The sequence below is a fragment of the Semicossyphus pulcher genome, unplaced genomic scaffold (assembly GCF_022749685.1).
Source record: "Semicossyphus pulcher isolate SPU_LCO1_2020_fin unplaced genomic scaffold, fSemPul1.0.p SCAF_3, whole genome shotgun sequence".
NCBI classification, from domain to species: Eukaryota; Metazoa; Chordata; class Actinopteri; order Labriformes; family Labridae; genus Semicossyphus; species Semicossyphus pulcher.
The window spans coordinates 13,198,032-13,215,874 of record NW_027211704.1 but is presented as its reverse complement, the minus strand read 5'-3'; the positions used below and the strand labels follow the sequence as shown (position 1 = coordinate 13,215,874).

Genomic DNA, 17,843 nt, shown 5'->3' with positions numbered 1-17,843 from the left:
ATACATTATTAGAGAGATGTCAGAGTGAGGGGGCTGCACATGGACTCCTCGACGGTGCTCAGGAGAGGAACTGGCACCTCTCCAGCCCCAATTCCATGCTTGGTTCGTACCGGGACTTGAACCGGCCACCCTCCGGTTCCTAAGCCAAGTCCCTACAGACTGACGCGCACGCGTGAGTTCCCTCCGGGTACAGCTTCCTCCCACAATCCAAAGACATGCTCGTTAGGTTCACTGGTGCCTCAAAATTGCCCGTATAGGAGTGGGTGTGAGCGTGAAAGGTTGTCTATCTCTGTGTGTCAGCCCTGTGATTGACAGGCGATCAGTTCAGGGTGTACCCTGTCTCTTGCCCAATGACGGCTGGGATAGGCTCCAGTCCCCAGTGACCCTGAACAGGATAAGCAGTGTAGATAATGGATGGATACAGTCGAAGTCAAGTACATTGTCCTCAATGCTGCTAACAGTGCCTGTGTGTTTCTAATATCCATTTTCGTTGTCGATGAATCTTTTTACGTATATTTTTGCTTTAATATAAAAAAAGGAGTTTGAATCGACAGTTTCCTTAAATAATTGGTGTTGTAGATCGAGAAGTCTACCTGCTATGATGATTCCCAGTAATAACCATGTGTCCCCAACGGAGTCAAATTCTCAATAACAATGAGAAGCCGCCTTGGTGACTTCATCCCGATAATCAGGCCGGATTTGACTCCCCGACAAAATCCGTGTGTGTCCTGAATCAGAGGCCAGGAACGAGACAGTGGGAGACATGTTGGATTTTTGAGATAATCCTGTGTGTTTTTAAAAGGTTTCTATGAGCCTATGAGGGAGGAATTTTTCCACCCACGACGGAGCAGTGTGTGAAGGATGTGCAGCAGGAGTGTGTAATCCCTCTAAGGTATCTGATAACATAAAAATCACACAAGGAAGAGGCTGTTCTTTGGAGTATAAACAAGCAGACGTGGAGACATAAACATGAGATGTATCAGCTCAACAAGCAGGACGTTGTTTGATTCACTGTTGTAATGTAGTGACACAATATGATAACGTGTGCTGATAAGCTCTACACAAACAAACCACAACAGAAAGGGAGTAACCTCTGCATTCCAGTACAGGTACAGAGATGAAACTGAATAAAACCACAAGACCACATACTGTCAAATATCCACCAACAACGGTGTGCTCTAATAATGGCACTTAATTAAAACCACCGTCCTTTCATGTTCCCGAACAACAGGCTGGATGTTGTAGAAGCTTCTTCAGTCTGTGGCTCTATTGTCTGCACAGAAAGGCCTGTGCGTTGTGTGTGTTTTCCCTCCTCTTCCTCTCACTCATCTCGTTTTAAAAGCTCCACATGCCTCCTCTGAAAACACTACCTCTCCTGACAGGAATTCAGGGCGTGTGCGTGTGTTGTCTGTATGTGTGCAGCGCAGCATTGAGAAACAAAAGAAAAGAACACGCTCGGACAAGTTTTCTTCCTTGTGAAGAGGAGAAATGTGAGAATGCGGTTTAAAAGTGGGAGCATTACTCATACATTTCTCGGTTTGAGTCTATTAGTGGCTTTGCACTGATCAGTCATCGCCAGCTGAATTGGCACTGAGCTCATGCATCAAAGAGGAAGACATGCAGGTGGACAGATGTTTTACACAGATTCCAAAGAAAGATGGCCGACAGGATTTTCTCAGCTTTGAAATATAAAACCACAAATCACCTTTCTTTAAAGTCACATGTCAAATCATCAAAAGCAGCTTTTTATTGGACAGGTAGGAGTTTGACTCCAGTTCTACATTGCCCTTGATGTACAGACACCGCAGTAGAAATATGCTCGACAAAGGTCACGCAACAGATACGTGAAGGCCTAAAGACATAAATATACTGTATGTTAAAAGGATATGTATGTAGGGTGCTGGTTTAGCTCAGTTGGTAGAGTCATAGACCTCAATGCATCGGCCATGGGTCTGACTCAGACTTGTGGCCGTTTGGTGCTTGGTTACCACCATTCTCTGTTCCCATATCCCCTGTTAATCTTGTTTTGAGTATATTTCTTTATTTGGGGATTTTTTGGGGGCCTTTGCCTTATTGGACAGGACAGTGGATAGAGTCAAAAATGTGGGAAGAGAGCATAGACTGTATAAAAAGATGGACGACATGACAGCTCCCTAAAAGTGAAGCTAAAACATCTCTATCGCCCCCTGCTGACTGGCTGCAGTACAGGTCATAAAGCCCGCCTCCTCAAGTTAACAGATGGGACACGGATCAAAATATAAAATCAAAATACATGCGAAAAATACACTTTTCTCAAACATGGTTTCTGTCATTATAGTTAGTTCTTATCATGCTGATTTAAGTCCACGTTTTCATTTTTCTGACAAGTTTATTTTAAATTAGATATTTGATGCTGTAAAAAGGATGATTGACAGCTCTGTTAACAAATACGGCTCCTGCAGCCGATCTGTTCTGGATTAGCAGAGGAACAACGAGAGTAGACGTAACTAAAACAATCACTACAGTCACTGAAGTTTACATATCTGTGAACGTCTGCTTCAGACCAACACAAGAAGCTGTTCTGCTGTAAAGCACCCCGACGTGCAGGATCTGTGCTTTTTTTTCAGTAAGTTAAGTGTGAGTTTTGGTTAGCGGAAGTAGCTACGGTGGCTCCACCCGCCGATCGCTACTGCGCAGACTCTGGCTCCAGATGACGTCACCATCGCAAGATGGCAGCGCCTGTTATTGGGGCTATTTTGGCATCACTTTCTTAGAATAAGAGCAGATGGAGACGCATCGTCCATCTATATATACATTCATTGGAAGAGAGAATGGGGATGACCTGCAGCAGGGGTCCGAGGGTCAGAGTCGAACCCAGGGCCGCTGAATTGAGGACTCATAGGAGCCATATGCATGAAACACGTGCTCCATCTCCCCTTAATCTTCAGCTGTCCTACCAATACAAAAAGCCAAAAGAAATCTCTTGAAAGTAACATGTATACAAACAGAATAAATGTTAAAAAATATATATATATGTATTAAAAGACACATTGCAAACAACACATGTAAACAATAGTGCAATGGTGAGGAGTGCAAAGGATGCTGAAATAAATACAGCAGTTTTTTTTACATGAGGTTTGGCAGAATATTGTAAGTATGCAGAGTGCATTGATTTACATTTGAAACAGTGATATTATCAATGAGAATAAACAATATAATTTACAGGTACAGTGGTTTAAAATATGAACCTGTCACAGGGTTAATAAGCTATAACATACCTCCAAGTGACAAACACTTGTTTAAGTATTAGCATTCGTTCTGCTCGGTATTATGTTCTTATTAGCAGGTTGTGTATTCAAATTTATCCCACACTGAGGCCACTTTAATCCTCCTCGTCTGGCAAGTAGGAGCGGGGGTCTGAAAGTGAAATCCCCCTCAGTAAAGAGCCGTGTTAAATGTAATGGCTGTAGGCAGAGGGGCCTAATAAAGATGACAGCACACATTCATATGCATGCGACTGTGTGCTCAGCTTGACCAAGTCTGCCTTGCAGGCTTAACAAAGGGGAGGAAGGAAGCCAAGGGGCTGTGGAGAATGTCTGAGGGGTGGAGGTGTGTGTGTGTGTGTGTGGGGGGGGGGGGGGGGGGCGACAACACACACACACACACTCACACTTAAACACACACACAGTGGCCCTCCAGCTTGCGTCCTGTGGTCTCTCAAGTCTGAAGTTATAGCAGTGACAGCTGGGGTAGCACGCTCTGCATGGGCTCATTCTCTCTTTAGCAGGCACCCCCTCCCCTGCCCTACACACACACACACACACACACACACTTGCACACACAGACCATCCACTCCACTACCTTACAAACAGCTGTAATGCCTGTGATCACACTGCAGAGCCCTCCCAAGTTGGTCGGCCACTGTGAAATGCAAACAGTAAACAGGATGGAGCATCCTGTGTGTGTGCCTTAAAGTGTGTGTGTGTCACAGACTGTGTGTGTGTGTGTGTGTGTGTGGAGATGTTAGAACTTGGGATTAAACTAAAACTTCTTCAAGACGTGAGGTGAAAACTTAATTGATAATCTTGGAAGCAGCAGATGATTCCACCAGATTTATTAATTGCTCTTATGTCTCTTAAAATATTAACATCCAAATAAATCAAAACCTTCCAGCTGGAATAGAAAAACAACTTATAATTTGTATTCTTGTGATATTTTTCTGCTTTTTAGAAGAAAAAAATGGTCTTATTTCTGCTGCTAACTAACATCACATGTACCAGATGGGACCCATGGAGGTGCTGAGTCAAGGTCCGTGCTGTTACGACCACCACAACTGTTCAGGAGAGTAAAAAGGGAGGACCAGAGAGGCCGACTGTCAGTGTGGTCAACAACAATCACATCATTATTTGGCCAAAAGGGCACCTGCTTTGTTTGAGGTAGGCCTGGATTCACAGAGTGATGACATGAGACAGCTGGACAATGCGGAGCAAACAGGAGCTGTAGTGTTTATCCTCTTAAAGTCAGCAGTTTGTATTTTTACTCTTTAAAGTTGTAGAGGGTCAGGAGGCTGTAGCTGACCAGTCAATGTATAAATAATAATTAATTGGGATCCTAGCCAAACAATTATGGCCTTTTCTACCTGCTGTGGTCAGGAAAAGGTGCTCTATACACCAGGCCAGCACTGAGAGGCCCAGGAAAAGCTTCTGTTCTTGTAACTTATATGATTACAGGAGAAAAACTGGTTGATTGTGTTTTTCAGTTAGAGGTGGTGCATTAAGACCTCATGGCATTTGATTGATGACGGTATGATGAGCTTCAGACTGTGGGAGCAGCTATACCACACACAGACCAACAGAGGTCCCTCTTGTGGATGATACAGTCTTCAGCTGCCCCCAAGTGACAGGACACAGCCAGGGACACATTTACACAGGATGTTAGAGCTGAGTAAAAGTTCCTCAATATCATACATTTTATTAAATGTAATTAAATCTGTGTAAAATTAGCCTATTTGTTTTATAGTGCTTAGATAGTAAAAACCTGTGTAAAAACATTTACTAACCTCTTACCTTTAATAATGACCTTTAATTTAAGATTTTAAAATTATTATTTTTTTTATAATTAAAAGAATGTTTCTTTTATGCAGAAAAGTTCAAAGGATTTAAGTTGTAATTTGTATATGCCCTATTAGTATTGTTATTAAAGCTTTGCAGAGAAAGAGGGGTCAAAGGGCAAGGTAACAAATGCTCACATCCACTGCCTCAGCCCATTACTGTGTATCCTCATAATTTCTAATTTAATTGTGCATCTTATTTCTTATCACACATATTTAACTTTTAAGGACCAACCTCTGCATGTACATGGTTCATGAGCCGATGCTCACGCTTGTTCTCCACAGAATACACTAGCTACTTGGATGTATCATTCAGATCCTTTATGAGTAAAAGTAGGAAAACAACAGTGTGAAAAAACTCCTATAAAAGTAAAAGTCCTGAATCCAAAACATTTCTTTAGTAAAAGTATTAGCAAAATGTATTTAAGGTATAAAATGCTGTAGTCTGTAGTAAAATAGCCAGTTTTGTGTTGTGTTTTTGGGGATTAATAATAATTCCTTAACCCACAAAGGACCACGTAGTCCTTAAATTAATCAGAAGAATTAGTGATTAGTGGAGTTGAAGGATAGATTTGCACTCAATCGAAAGATTCAATAAAAGTACCATTTGACTGTATATATATGTACTAGTTTCAGTCCGCCACTGATGGTGGGATTACATGTAAATACAAATGAATCCATCAGCAGCCTGCAGGATCAGCAGCAGCACCGGGTCACGTGACCGATGCAGGAAGCTGTTGACGGTGCAGCGGTCTTTCATGCCACCACGGGGCAGGTTCGTGTCCACATAACTTTTTTTTTTACAGTCTATCCTCTCCCTTTACATGTGTATCATTGCAGTTTAGTCATTAAATGTTTTAGCGACATTGAAGTCTAAGATTTATAATGATTGTGGAGCACTGTGTGTTTGTAATGTTAGCGGAAGTTAAGTTTGACAGCTAGCAGGTGTTATCTGACATACCGCGGTAAACTCCACCGAGAGTCCGTTGGTGTGTTGGTCTTTATTGTGTGTTAACAACTCACGTAGCCTACACGACTACTGAAAAAAAGAGTAATAAATACCACCGAATTGCTTCTGTTAAATAGCTCGGTGTATGAACTGACAGTAGTAGAGTCCGTTGACTTCTTTGTTGCAGATAATGATTAACTTTTAACTCAACTAACGTTTGTTCATTACGAGACACGTTTGCAATACTTTTATTGCTCATGCTTTTCAGTCTTTTGAAAAGCCCGAGACCAATAAATATGATTTTGCTTCTGTGAGTTAGCCTATGTTTCCTGACTGGCGAGGCGACTAAGACGGCAGGAAAACACACATTTTGTAGGGGTAACCGAATTTAGCACAACACGTGTCGACAGGACGCGTCCAGTGATCCTTTTAAACTGGAAATGCGTGAGTGATGAGGTGTTGTGTTTCACTATGAACACGAGCAGTGGCGTTCAAACACGCTGTTAGGGTTAGGGGCTGTCTGATCCTCCTGCACCTTGAGAAGTTGTTCCTCAGACTTTGATGTGTTCATGACCTTTAAGTTGAAATTTCTTTAGAGCATGGATGCAACAAAGCGTGCTATTTGGAAAAAGAAAATGACAGTACAATATCTACAGATAGGTTCACAAAAAATAGCAATGTTGTTTTGGTAGATAGACTACAGTTGCACCTTGTAAACTAAGTTAAAAATGTAACACAAAAAGTAAAAACTTTTTTTTTTTTTTTTAGTGTTCCATCCAGGAGAAATTCTTAATTTTGTTCAAGCGATGGTCGTCTGTCTCCTAGGGAAACACTGAAAACGGCAGATGATACATCATAGAGTGAGTAAGAAAGTAGATGAACTGTTTACATACGCAAACACTATTTTTGGCTATTTCATGAGAATGAAGTAAGATTATACAATAAAATGTGACTCCATTGACAAAAAAACACAACTTAAAACATTACCTCATCCATAAATGGTTTGTGCATCAGCCAAGTCAGATATATTTCCATCAGCAGAGGCGGTCGTTTAACAATGGAAACACTCCCACTATCACAGGCTACTTCACAACAATATCAAACTCCTTGTTTTGCTCTCGTTTTGATGTTGCACCTGCTAGCAGTAGAAATTACTGAGCCTAGAAAGTGTGCTAAGCTTTGAAACCATTTTGACACAGTGGCCAAAATGTGTATTCACACTTACTGGAAGATACTGAACCAAGAAACTTAAATTTATCTTAGCTTGGTTTGCAAAAAAGCCAACTGCCTACTGAAGTTGATGACAGAGACCATGTGAAGAAAAAAGATTATCTTTTTTTGGATTACAGTTTTTCACAATGCCAGAGGACCTCAGTTTGAATCACTGTGACTCAGTAAAGCATTTATTTTAGGATTTGAACACCTGTTCCAAATAACAGATTCAGTATTGTCTGAAATATAACGCAAATAAGTGATGAATGAATGACAATTTATACACCCATCATACCCATTTTTTAACAAGTATTTTACAGCTTTCAAAACCAAATGTTAAAAAAAAAAGTATGTTGTTTTGTGATTTAATAGGTAATGATTTTTAATCTTATAGGGGCATAAGTTCCAAGCCAGAATCCAGAATGGGGGGGTCATTTAGCAGCATGTTGAACTCGAGGCTGATGTCTTGGTTATCAGTCCCAAATGAGGACAGCTGAAAAGGTTCATCATATTCCTCTCATAGTTCACTGCTCTGTCAGTAGACTTGTGTTATTTGCTTCAAACCACTAAACCGTGACAGATGTCACCACAAAGATGCAATCAGGATACAGCTAACCCTTCCTTCAATCATGAACAAGACTCATCAGTCATTAGAAATGTCCTCGCCTCACATGATGTGTGCGCTATACTCTCCTCCTGATATCATCGCTTGATGCAAAGAAAGTCTAAGAGGAATCTCCTTAACTTTCCACCAGACTGAAAGTCTGCAGGGGATAGTTCTGTGAATATAAGAGTGTGTTGTGGCCAGTTGAGAATCATGTGCGATGTCAAGTCTTTATGGCAATTTGAAGCATGGATGTGGTCAGAGGGTTAGTATTTCTTTACTATTGGAAAATAAAAGCAGCTTGGGTACTTTTGTTAAAATAAAAAAAAGGTGGAAAAGACACATGGGGCGATGCACAGGAATAATGTCAAAGCCTGACTGGGTGCAAGTGGCGTCGAACAGGCCGCCACACCTTTGTGCGTGTCCCGGTGTGCTGCTTCAAAGTTGTCTTTATCAGACAAAGACCTGAAGAGGCCGCTCTGAATTTTCGTGTCTTGAACAACTCTCTTTTTTCTACACATGGACAAAGTTTGAAGTCAATCAAATGAATGGCCTAGGATCAGTTTTATTTAAGTATGACCCCTGTAAATCACCTAAAATACACCTACATGGAGGACTTCCTGTTGGGTTTAGGGTGTTGGTAGCAGAAGCTTTTTTTATAGGTCTGGATATGCACTGCAAATATTGTTCATGTAGGTGAAACATACTGCTGTGTGTACTTTTCTAGGGGGCGCTTTGGAGCCATTTTGCAACACCAATGTGCCGGATCCAAATCACATGTAAATTCTCTCCACTTCTGATGCGTGTGCAAAGTTTTGTGAGTTTTCGAGCAGGTTTAGACTCTCAAAATGGGACCTCTGCTTTATTTGGTTTAATATGAGAGGGCAAATAACATGTACCAAGCAATGACAATAAAACCAATACCATAGGTGGGAAGCAGTGTGTTTGTACACTTGATTTCCCAGCTGTCATGTTGTTAATCTTTGACGTTCCCGTAAATGTGAAAATCTAAATATCGTGACCTCAGTCGTCCTGAACAAAGTGCAGCAGAACTAAACCTCAGCTGTTGAAGGTGGCCTTTGCTGTTTGCATTGCTGCTGTGTAAACATGATTGTGGCATGCAGGCATTCCAGATGTTGCACTCAGTCATAAAAAGAGCGTCATACTGTGGGTGTTCAACGTGTTCAGTTTTCAGTCTCCCCAGTGAGAGAGGGGAAATAAAATGTGTTAACATCCAGGCCTGGGCTAGCACTAGCTCTGTAATGCTAAGCAGCTGCATAGTACATCTTTACTGACACTTAGTGGCTTAGTTTTTGACATGATAATTGTCTGTGAAGGCAGCAATGAGGATGAATAAGAATCTGTGCGTTAGGCCTAAATAATAAAGATCCAATATTTAAAGCCCACGAGAATAAAAGGTAGTTAGACATGATGTGAAAAATATAGTTATATTATTTAAATGATGAATAATGATTTTGACATTTCATTATGAGCATCTTTTTTTCCATCATGCGGTACTCCTCAGTCACACTTGTTATTCCCCTGTGCTTCCGCAGCCAAAGGTCTGATCACGGGTGCAACATTTTCAGACATTAGCATTTCAAAATGTGGTTTAAAAGGAAGTTCTGCTGAATGTAAAACAAATGTCATAAGACGCCTTCTGTGGTGAGCTGCGTGAAAACTGATAAATTGCCTCGAGTGGTGTCGAGTCTACGTCGGCTGTGCTACAAAACACATTTTTGGAGTCACATAGAAGTGGGTATAGACCTCTGTAGCCTGCTCCTTTTCCCTGCTTCAGGCTACGTTGGTTACACAACACACCAGATATTGAGCATTTTCCACCCAAATATTTGCACCAAATGCCCCCATTCGTCTCATCTGATACAGCTGTATAGTTCATGAAGTGAGTTTTAATTTCAGACGACTCATTAGTCTCAGTTTATGTTTGTGACATTTAGTTTTACAAAGTTAGGAAAGCAATATTTAACTCTTACGCCTTACACATAAAAGAACGATCATTTAGTGAGGCATGCAGCTTATTCATTAAAAACCAGTCCTCTGCATGGTCCAACAACGCAAACATAAGTGTTTGCATTGGACTGAGAGGGTTGGATGGTTGCATTCCCAATGCAGATTATGTGACAGCCTCATTTCCCAAATCAGCAACATTGACCATTAACCTTTTTTAACCCACTAAATACAAGTTTTTTCCGTAATTGCAAAATCCCCAATAAATTGATCCGACTTTCCCGGCACTCAACAAGAGCCGATCTGTTGTAATTGCCCCCGAGCAAAGTCCAAAGACTACTGCTGCCTCTTCACTCTCCACTGATCATTACGCTCACGACATTAACGGCGCTGCACGACCGTCCGCTCTGAGGGGACTTCAACACAGCAGGAGAAAGAGACAAAGTAATTCATAGCTTGATTTATTCTTTCTTTGGAAAACTGTGTGTACCAGAGTATTTTAAGATTACATTAACTATTACTTTAATATTTAAATGGATGGAATTATTTTCTGTGTTCTTCAAATTGGAATTTAGTTCATATGGTGTTCAATCTTTTTTTTTAACATATGTTAGAAAAAGATAAAAAGGAAAATGTTGCAGCTTTTCTGCTGTTTATTGGATTTCATTAAGTCTTGGGAAAAGTTGATGCTAAATTTGCTTTAATGAAAACATTTGTGGCTGGAAAAAATGATGGTTATTGATGATGATTTGCTGCCTTCAGCCTCTGAATTGTGAGGAATTGTTTTTCTTTGTCAAAGCTGGACTGAACATATTTTGGTTTCAGACTGTTGGCTAGATAAATCCCAAATTTGAATACACCCCCTCAGGGTTCCCACGCGTCCTGGAAAACCTGGAAAATCTGGAAATTTAGAGACTAGTTTTCCAGTCCTGGAAACACCTGGAAATTGATTAAAATGACAAAATATCCTGGAAATAATTTAAATTAAATTTAGCCCCACGCTCAGCACAAGTTTGCTGCCTCAACTCCAGTCAGAGCTCCCAGAGCTGTCACATTCACAATTGAGTCCCGCGAGGGGTGCAAGATCGCCGCCTTTAGAACTTTCTAACCAACTGAAAGACGATAGAAAAGTATGACACTTTAATTTTATAGTCTTTTTTTTCCCCAATACATTGCTATGTCCTTTCAGGTGTAACTTGGATAGCTGTAGGCTTAATGAACGACTTCGCTCCATCATTGCGCCTCCGTGCGTTTTACACAGAAGACAGAACATGACAGGTGTCATAATCCCGACTTGAACTGGCAGTGTAAAAGGGGCTTGAGACACTTCATCGTGAACCCCGCATCATCAAAAAAAGGAGGAATAAAACTGGGGTTAAAAGTGTCAGTACTAGGCCTACTGGTAAATTATATGACCGTTTGAGAGCAAGTGCTGTCCTGAAAACTCCTGGAAAGGTCCTGGAAAATTATTTCTTAATAAGAGTGGGAACCCTGCCCCTGTCCTCTGAGAATTATAAGAGACGCTCTTCCCTGTGTTGTGATATTTTATAGACAAAATAATTTCAACAAATAGTGAATTAATTGATTGTAGAAGAACAATTTTGTGTTCCAATCCTGCAAACATTCTGTCTTTTATTTTTTCATGCTTGTTGTCAATGATAAATTAATCTTTATTATGATGTCTTACTCGCTCAGTGTTGCCAGGTAACTGCCTTCATGTCTCTACTTGCTGTGTTCCTGCAGGAGTTTGGACGATAGGACCAGAGCATGTTGGTGTCTGTGCTCCTGCTCCTGGTCACTCTGTGTGCCCAGGGAGGAAACAGCGAGGAGAGAGACGAGGCGCCGAGACCCGGCCATGTCTCCGTTGTGATAGTCGGAGGCACGGGCGACCTGGCAAAGAAGTACCTGTGGCAGGGCTTCTTCCAGCTGTACGCCAGCCAGGTCAGCAGCGGAAACTCCTTTTCCTTCTACAGCGGAGGACTGTCGCCCGCGGACAAAGCCACGCCGGTCTTCTTTGAGATCCTGAAGGCGGTGTCCTGCCCGAAGGACGTATCAAAGGAGCGCTGTGCTCTGCTGAGAGAGCAGTTTCTGCGGCTGGCTGAGTATCGGCAGCTGAAGACCTTAGAGGAGTACCAGGATCTGTCCAAGCACATTCAGGAGCAGCTTCAACAAGAGGGACTCGCGGAGGCAGGGAGGCTCTTCTACCTGTCAGTGCCGGCGTTTGCGTACGCAGACATCGCTGAGAAGATCAACAGCAGTTGCAGGCCGACCAGCGGAGCGTGGCTGCGGGTGGTGCTGGAGAAACCATTCGGACATGACTTCAGGAGCGCTCAAGTACTCTCAACTCAGCTGGGGACCTCCTTGAAGGATGAAGAAATGTACAGAATTGACCATTACCTGGGGAAGCAGGTAAGAACATCCTCCACAGTATGGGCCTTATACCACTATAATTAAGATGTTTGATGTCACTGTAACTCTTTCCTCTTCTGTGTGAAGGTGGTTTCAAAGATTCTTCCATTCAGGATAGAGAACAAGAAGTTTCTGGATCCCATCTGGAACAAGCACCACATCGAGAGGGTGGAGATCGTTCTGAAAGAGACCCTCGATGTGAAAGGTACAAATTGTGTCAATGCCGTTTATTTCTTATGAAAGAGAAACAGTTGTTCCGATACTGAAACCAATAACGGTATCGGCCTCCAGTACTGCCTAAAATAGGGTATTGGGTATCGACGAGTATGTCGGTCAATGTACAGATCTGTTTCCATGACTGATTAGCCCCCAAATAATCAAGTGGTTTCAGTCTAAGTCTAGGTAATGGAATCTGTTCGGGATGGAAAACATCTCAACGATACAATCATGTGGTCACTGTCTTCCTCGTTTTGTCCTCCAGGTCGTATTCCCTTCTATGACCAATACGGCGTGATCAGAGATGTGCTCCAGAACCACCTGACTGAGGTCATGACCCTGCTGACCATGAGGCTCCCAATGAACCTGAGCAGCAGTGAGGAGGTCCTCCAGAACAAGCTGCAGATCTTCAGCTCCCTGCTGCCTGTAGGGAAGAATCAAGCCGTGATCGGCCAGTATCAGGAGTACAAAATGCAGGTTCAGCAGGAGCTTAACATGACAAAAGATCACATCAGTATCACGCCCACATTTGCAGGTAAGAACTTAATGCGTTTCTTTCTGCTGAGTAGTGAGAACGTCTGCTAGTAATTGTCCATGTTTGTGTATTTCAGCCGTATTGGCACACATCGATGAGGCCCAGTATGAAGGAGTCCCCATTCTGTTGACCTCAGGGAAGATGCTTGATGAGCGGGTGGGATATGCACGCATCCTTTTCAAGAACGACATCTTTTGTCTCCAGAACCACAACAGCGTTCACTGCAAGCCCAAGCAGATCGTCTTCCACTTTGGGCACGGCAGCCTTCAGTATCCAGCGATTCTTGTGAGTAAGAACTTATTCAAGCCCGCCTCAAAAGACGCTGAGTGGAAGGAGGTGACCGAGCACACAGACGTCAGCGTTCTAGGTTTGCCTATTTCAGACTACTACGTGCAGACTCCATCAGAGCAGAGAGAAGCTTATTCAGAACTGATCTCTCATATTTTTGCCGGACGTAAAGATAGTTTCATTAGTACCGAAAACCTGCTGGCTTCCTGGGGCATGTGGACTCCACTGCTCAGCAGCATCACCAGCTCTTTTCCTCGAATCTACCCCGGGGGAGCAGACAACGGGGACCTGCTGGACGTGCATCTGAAAGGGAAAGAGATCAGCTACAACAGCGAGGTGGTGATAATCAGCAATGATCCCATGGGTGGCACGTCCGCAAACAATTTCCACGTGATACAAGGTAAATTCCGAGGTGCTGATATGGTGTCTGCGTGGGCGGAGGAGCTGGTGGAGAGGCTAGCCGCTGACTTGCAGGAAGCGGCAGAGGAAGCGGTGCGGGAGGGCGGTGTTTTCCATCTCGCCCTCTCCGGCGGGTCCACTCCCCTCGCTCTGTTCCACCGCCTCGCCCTGCACCACTTCTCCTTCCCCTGGAGGGACACCCACGTGTGGATGGTGGACGAGCGCTGCGTGCCCATGACTCAACTGGAGTCTAACTTCCGAAACCTGCACGACAATCTGCTCCAACATGTGAGGATCCCCTACTACAACATCCACCCCATGCCTGTGCAGCTGAACCAGCGCTTGTGTGTGGAGGAGGACGGAGGAGCGCTGCAGTACGAGAAAGAGATCGGTAAGCTGGTCAACGGCTCCAGCTTCCACTTTGGGCTGCTGGGAGTCGGCTACGACGGACACACAGCCTCCCTGTTCCCTGGGAGAAAAATGGACGAGCACGGGGAGAGTCTGGTGGCGCTGACGGAGAGCCCCATCAAGCCTCACCAGCGAATGAGCCTCACATTCAGCTCTATTAACCGAGCCCGCAGGGTGGCTCTGTTAGTGATGGGCAAAGGCAAACACGAGCTAATCACTCAGCTGAGCCGAGTGAAGGAGAACCCTGAGAAATATCCCGTCACCGGGGTGAAGCCTTCTGCTGGCTCACTGGTTTGGTATGTAGACTATGATGCACTTTTAGGATAGGTTTTTTGGAGCTGCTTTACATGTTAGACCTTATTAATCAATCAAAAACCTGCACAAGCAATAATGTTCAGCGTATGTGATATATGCTGAACATTATTGCTTGATTTCCTGACTCCAGCCTGATATTAGATGTGACATTATAGCTGTTTTGTATTTGGAAAACTTGTAACAGAAAGCTGCTTTAAAAACAAAAGTTTGTTGGTAACTGCCGAAGACATCTCATCATCCTTGGATGGTCGACGTTGAGTTTTCTAACACATGAATTCACCAGCAAGAAAGAGTTTCAGCTGAAATAGCATTATAGATGTTCCCATACCGATACCAGGACCGATATCAGCATCCGATACTGCCTAAAATGCAGTATCAGGAATTGGCAAGTACCAATTACCCCCAAACAATCAACAGGTTTTTGATTCATTATCACGTGACGACAACAAACAACAGAAGGGCGCCGGTTTAGCTCAGTGGTTTATTCGCACGTCCCATATACAGAGGCTACAGTCCTCAATGCGGCGGCTCTGGGTTAGACTCCCCTGTTTGAGACACTATCCACTGTCCTCTCTCTCTCAATAAAGGCATTAAAGGCCACAAACACAAGCTGTGTGTATGTGAAGCTCACGCTGTTTGCACCTTTTGCTTCCGCAATGCCACAATGCGATATAAAAACACACTGGAGCGGCTTTACGTCGGCATTGCTTGGTTCAATGTAACATAGCAACGGCAGCGTAATAGCGAAGCTTTGTTACCGGGCTGTGGCAGACTGGCAGTGTAAATCTCAACATAGAGGGGTTTTTGTTGTCTGGGTATCAGAATCTGTACAGTACAATAACACAACTTAAAGTAAGGGTTCTGAAAATGTGCTGCCAGACATGTGAAGTATTGGCAGTTTGTAGTCAGCGAGTGAAAAACAACCGGTGCAGTCCTTTATGATTGAATCATTCACATCTTTTCTGTGAGCAGGTGAGTTTAATGCAGTTTTTGTTTGTATAGTTTATGAAATCATAAAATGTGTGAGATGACTTTAAAATCTAGACTAATTATTATACATGTCTGCAGTTTACAAAGTACATGGTATGTAGCACTACATGAATATCTGACGCTGTAAACATCGAGTGCCTTAAACCACTTTTTACAACCCCGCATGTTTGTGTTTGACCTCAGGTGAATTGTAAATATGCAGATGTGCAGTTTACTGTGTGATTCAGACTTCATGATTGTATGTTCTCTATGGCTGAGTGGCTGTGACCCGCTTCAACAGCAATTAGTGAGTTGGGAAAAACTTAAATAGGACTGAGTTCATAAACAATAGATGTAGTTTGTATGTAAATGATATAAATACAAACATGTTACTGAAATGTTCCTTTGGTGCTTATAAAAAGCACATTCATGACTCAAACACACATTCCACTCAGATCAGTGTAACACCTGTGATCTTTAGGTGCTTTTTAATGATGGAGTCCAAACAAAGGCAGCTTTATTTCAATATGGGACGAGTCACACACCCTCTTTAAGTTAAGTGGAGTGCCTCAGTCTGTAAAGTCTGGTGATAGTGACAGTCATCATATCTACAAAAGAGTCAGTAAAACAAGATGTGACCGACTTTTTAGCTCCAGTTGTTGTTTCCAACACGTTTGTGCTGCATTTTGAAAATGTTGAGATTATTAGTTTAAAAGTTTCACATTGGTTTGTGGTGATTACATCGGACATTTGGGTTTATATTCACTCAGGAGGAAATTGGTTTTATATGCTTGTATATTTGTGGACATTTAAAAGAGCAGGTATAAAAAAGTGCACTGGCTGAAATCTCCTGTTTATTTTTCATACGTTCATTTGATGTCACCAAAGCGGTTTCTGCACTTTTCCAGTATCAACTGAGCATCCTGACTCTTCATTTTCTTTCTATAATCAGTTTAAAAGAACTTTTCTTTTTGAATGAGACAATGAGAAAAATCTAAATATACAGGTTTTATATTTGTAGTGAATCCAGTGTGTATTTATTAGAAAAAATGTAAATCAATCAACTGCAAATAAAATGAAACCGCTTTTACGATCATGACACAAACATCTGCTTCTGGTATTTTCCTGATGTGAGCTTCCAAACGTGAGGAGGATTAAGCCACTTTCCTTTTCTTTTCTTTTTTTGTTCCCATGGTTTTAAGTTTCGAGCTGCTGCCCGGCCTGGAAAACACATGAAATGTTAATATGTGGAGTATCAGGTGTCGACTTGGGACAGCTGGAGTGCTTTACCGCTCATTGTTCCTGCTCGGGTCCATCACGGCCCGCCTGGTAGTCAGCCAGAGTCCGCCTCTCACCAGGAAAAACCCTGAACAGACACAAGCAGCTGAAGACTTTCTGTATGAATGGTCTCATATTAAGAAATGTAAGAAACATACTTCACCTGTACTGAAGATAGAAGCCGCTGTTAGAAAAAGGGACATGTAGTACAGCTCAGGGGTGGTTTTGGCCTGTGAATTTACACATACAAACCCTCATGATGCTGCAGTTTACATGTAGAACTCAACGCCAACTTTACAGCGTGTTTCTTACACATGATGCTGCTGTCAGAGTCAAGATGGCCGTGCACAGGCCGTGCCCACATGTCAGCAGCCCAAACACATGATAGGACGCCCACAAGCTCGGAGGAACCGGGTCTATCAACGTGAATATCACTGAGAAACCTGTTACAAAAGTAAAGTCTGTTTTACTACTGTTGCCTTTACCTGTACAGTATCTCTCATATGTTCCTATTGAAGGTATGTTACATACTTTTATAGGGTTTAAATGTAAAATCAAACACCTTTAAAGGTCATTCTGAAAAGAAGTGTACCTGCAGCTATGAAGGACAGAGCGATGGAGGCCGACAGGTTGTTCAGAAGAGGCTGGCTGCAGTATCTGGACGATTTGGGCCTTTTTTAAACAACAACAAACACCATCATTAAAAGCACATTCCCTTTTGCACCAATGACCCGTGAGCTCTTTGGCTCGATGCCGTCGCCTATGTCCTACTTACCTTGCCATGACGTAGAACTGAGGGACCAGGACCAGGGCTGTGAACACTGCATTCACGATTTGACTACAAATTAAAACAGGAATAAAATGTTAATTAATATAGAGTGTATTTTTCTATCAAATAAAAACAGGAACTTTTAATAACTTACAACTTTAACCTCTTACTCCTGGGGATCCATCTGCTGCCGTGATAAGCCAGGAAGATTAGCATGTAGAGGAACATGGCCGTTCAGGGAGGCCTTTATTCTGAAACACTGATCCTGATGGCTCGACGCGTTCACCTCCACATGTGAGGAAGGATTGTGTGTCACGCTGCACTTGTGCAGCATATTGTATTACCTGAGCATTTGCACATAAAAGTAAGCTTGCAGATTAGGTTGTTAAACTGTGAGTCAAAGCTGGCACCAGAAAATCAGGAGCGTTTGAAGGA

The 17,843-nt window shown here is 42.7% G+C and overlaps 2 protein-coding genes across 2 annotated transcripts; one reads left to right on the top strand and one right to left on the bottom strand.

Annotated features, from left to right (window-relative positions):
• Positions 1-5,837: 5,837 nt before the first annotated feature.
• Positions 5,838-15,158, top strand: h6pd (hexose-6-phosphate dehydrogenase (glucose 1-dehydrogenase)). The gene is made up of 5 exons (XM_069678725.1): positions 5,838-5,864; positions 11,566-12,231; positions 12,319-12,436; positions 12,713-12,982; positions 13,059-15,158. Exons 2-5 carry the CDS (start codon positions 11,590-11,592, stop codon positions 14,402-14,404), a joined length of 2,376 nt encoding a protein of 791 aa, XP_069534826.1. The 5' UTR covers positions 5,838-5,864; positions 11,566-11,589; the 3' UTR covers positions 14,405-15,158.
• Positions 15,159-16,654: 1,496 nt separating this feature from the next.
• Positions 16,655-17,636, bottom strand: LOC138606070 (uncharacterized). The gene is made up of 5 exons (XM_069678530.1): positions 17,563-17,636; positions 17,415-17,477; positions 17,232-17,311; positions 16,938-17,082; positions 16,655-16,727 (listed from the first exon to the last, which is right to left on the bottom strand). Exons 1-5 carry the CDS (start codon positions 17,634-17,636, stop codon positions 16,655-16,657), a joined length of 435 nt encoding a protein of 144 aa, XP_069534631.1.
• Between the last annotated feature and the right edge of the window lie 207 nt (positions 17,637-17,843).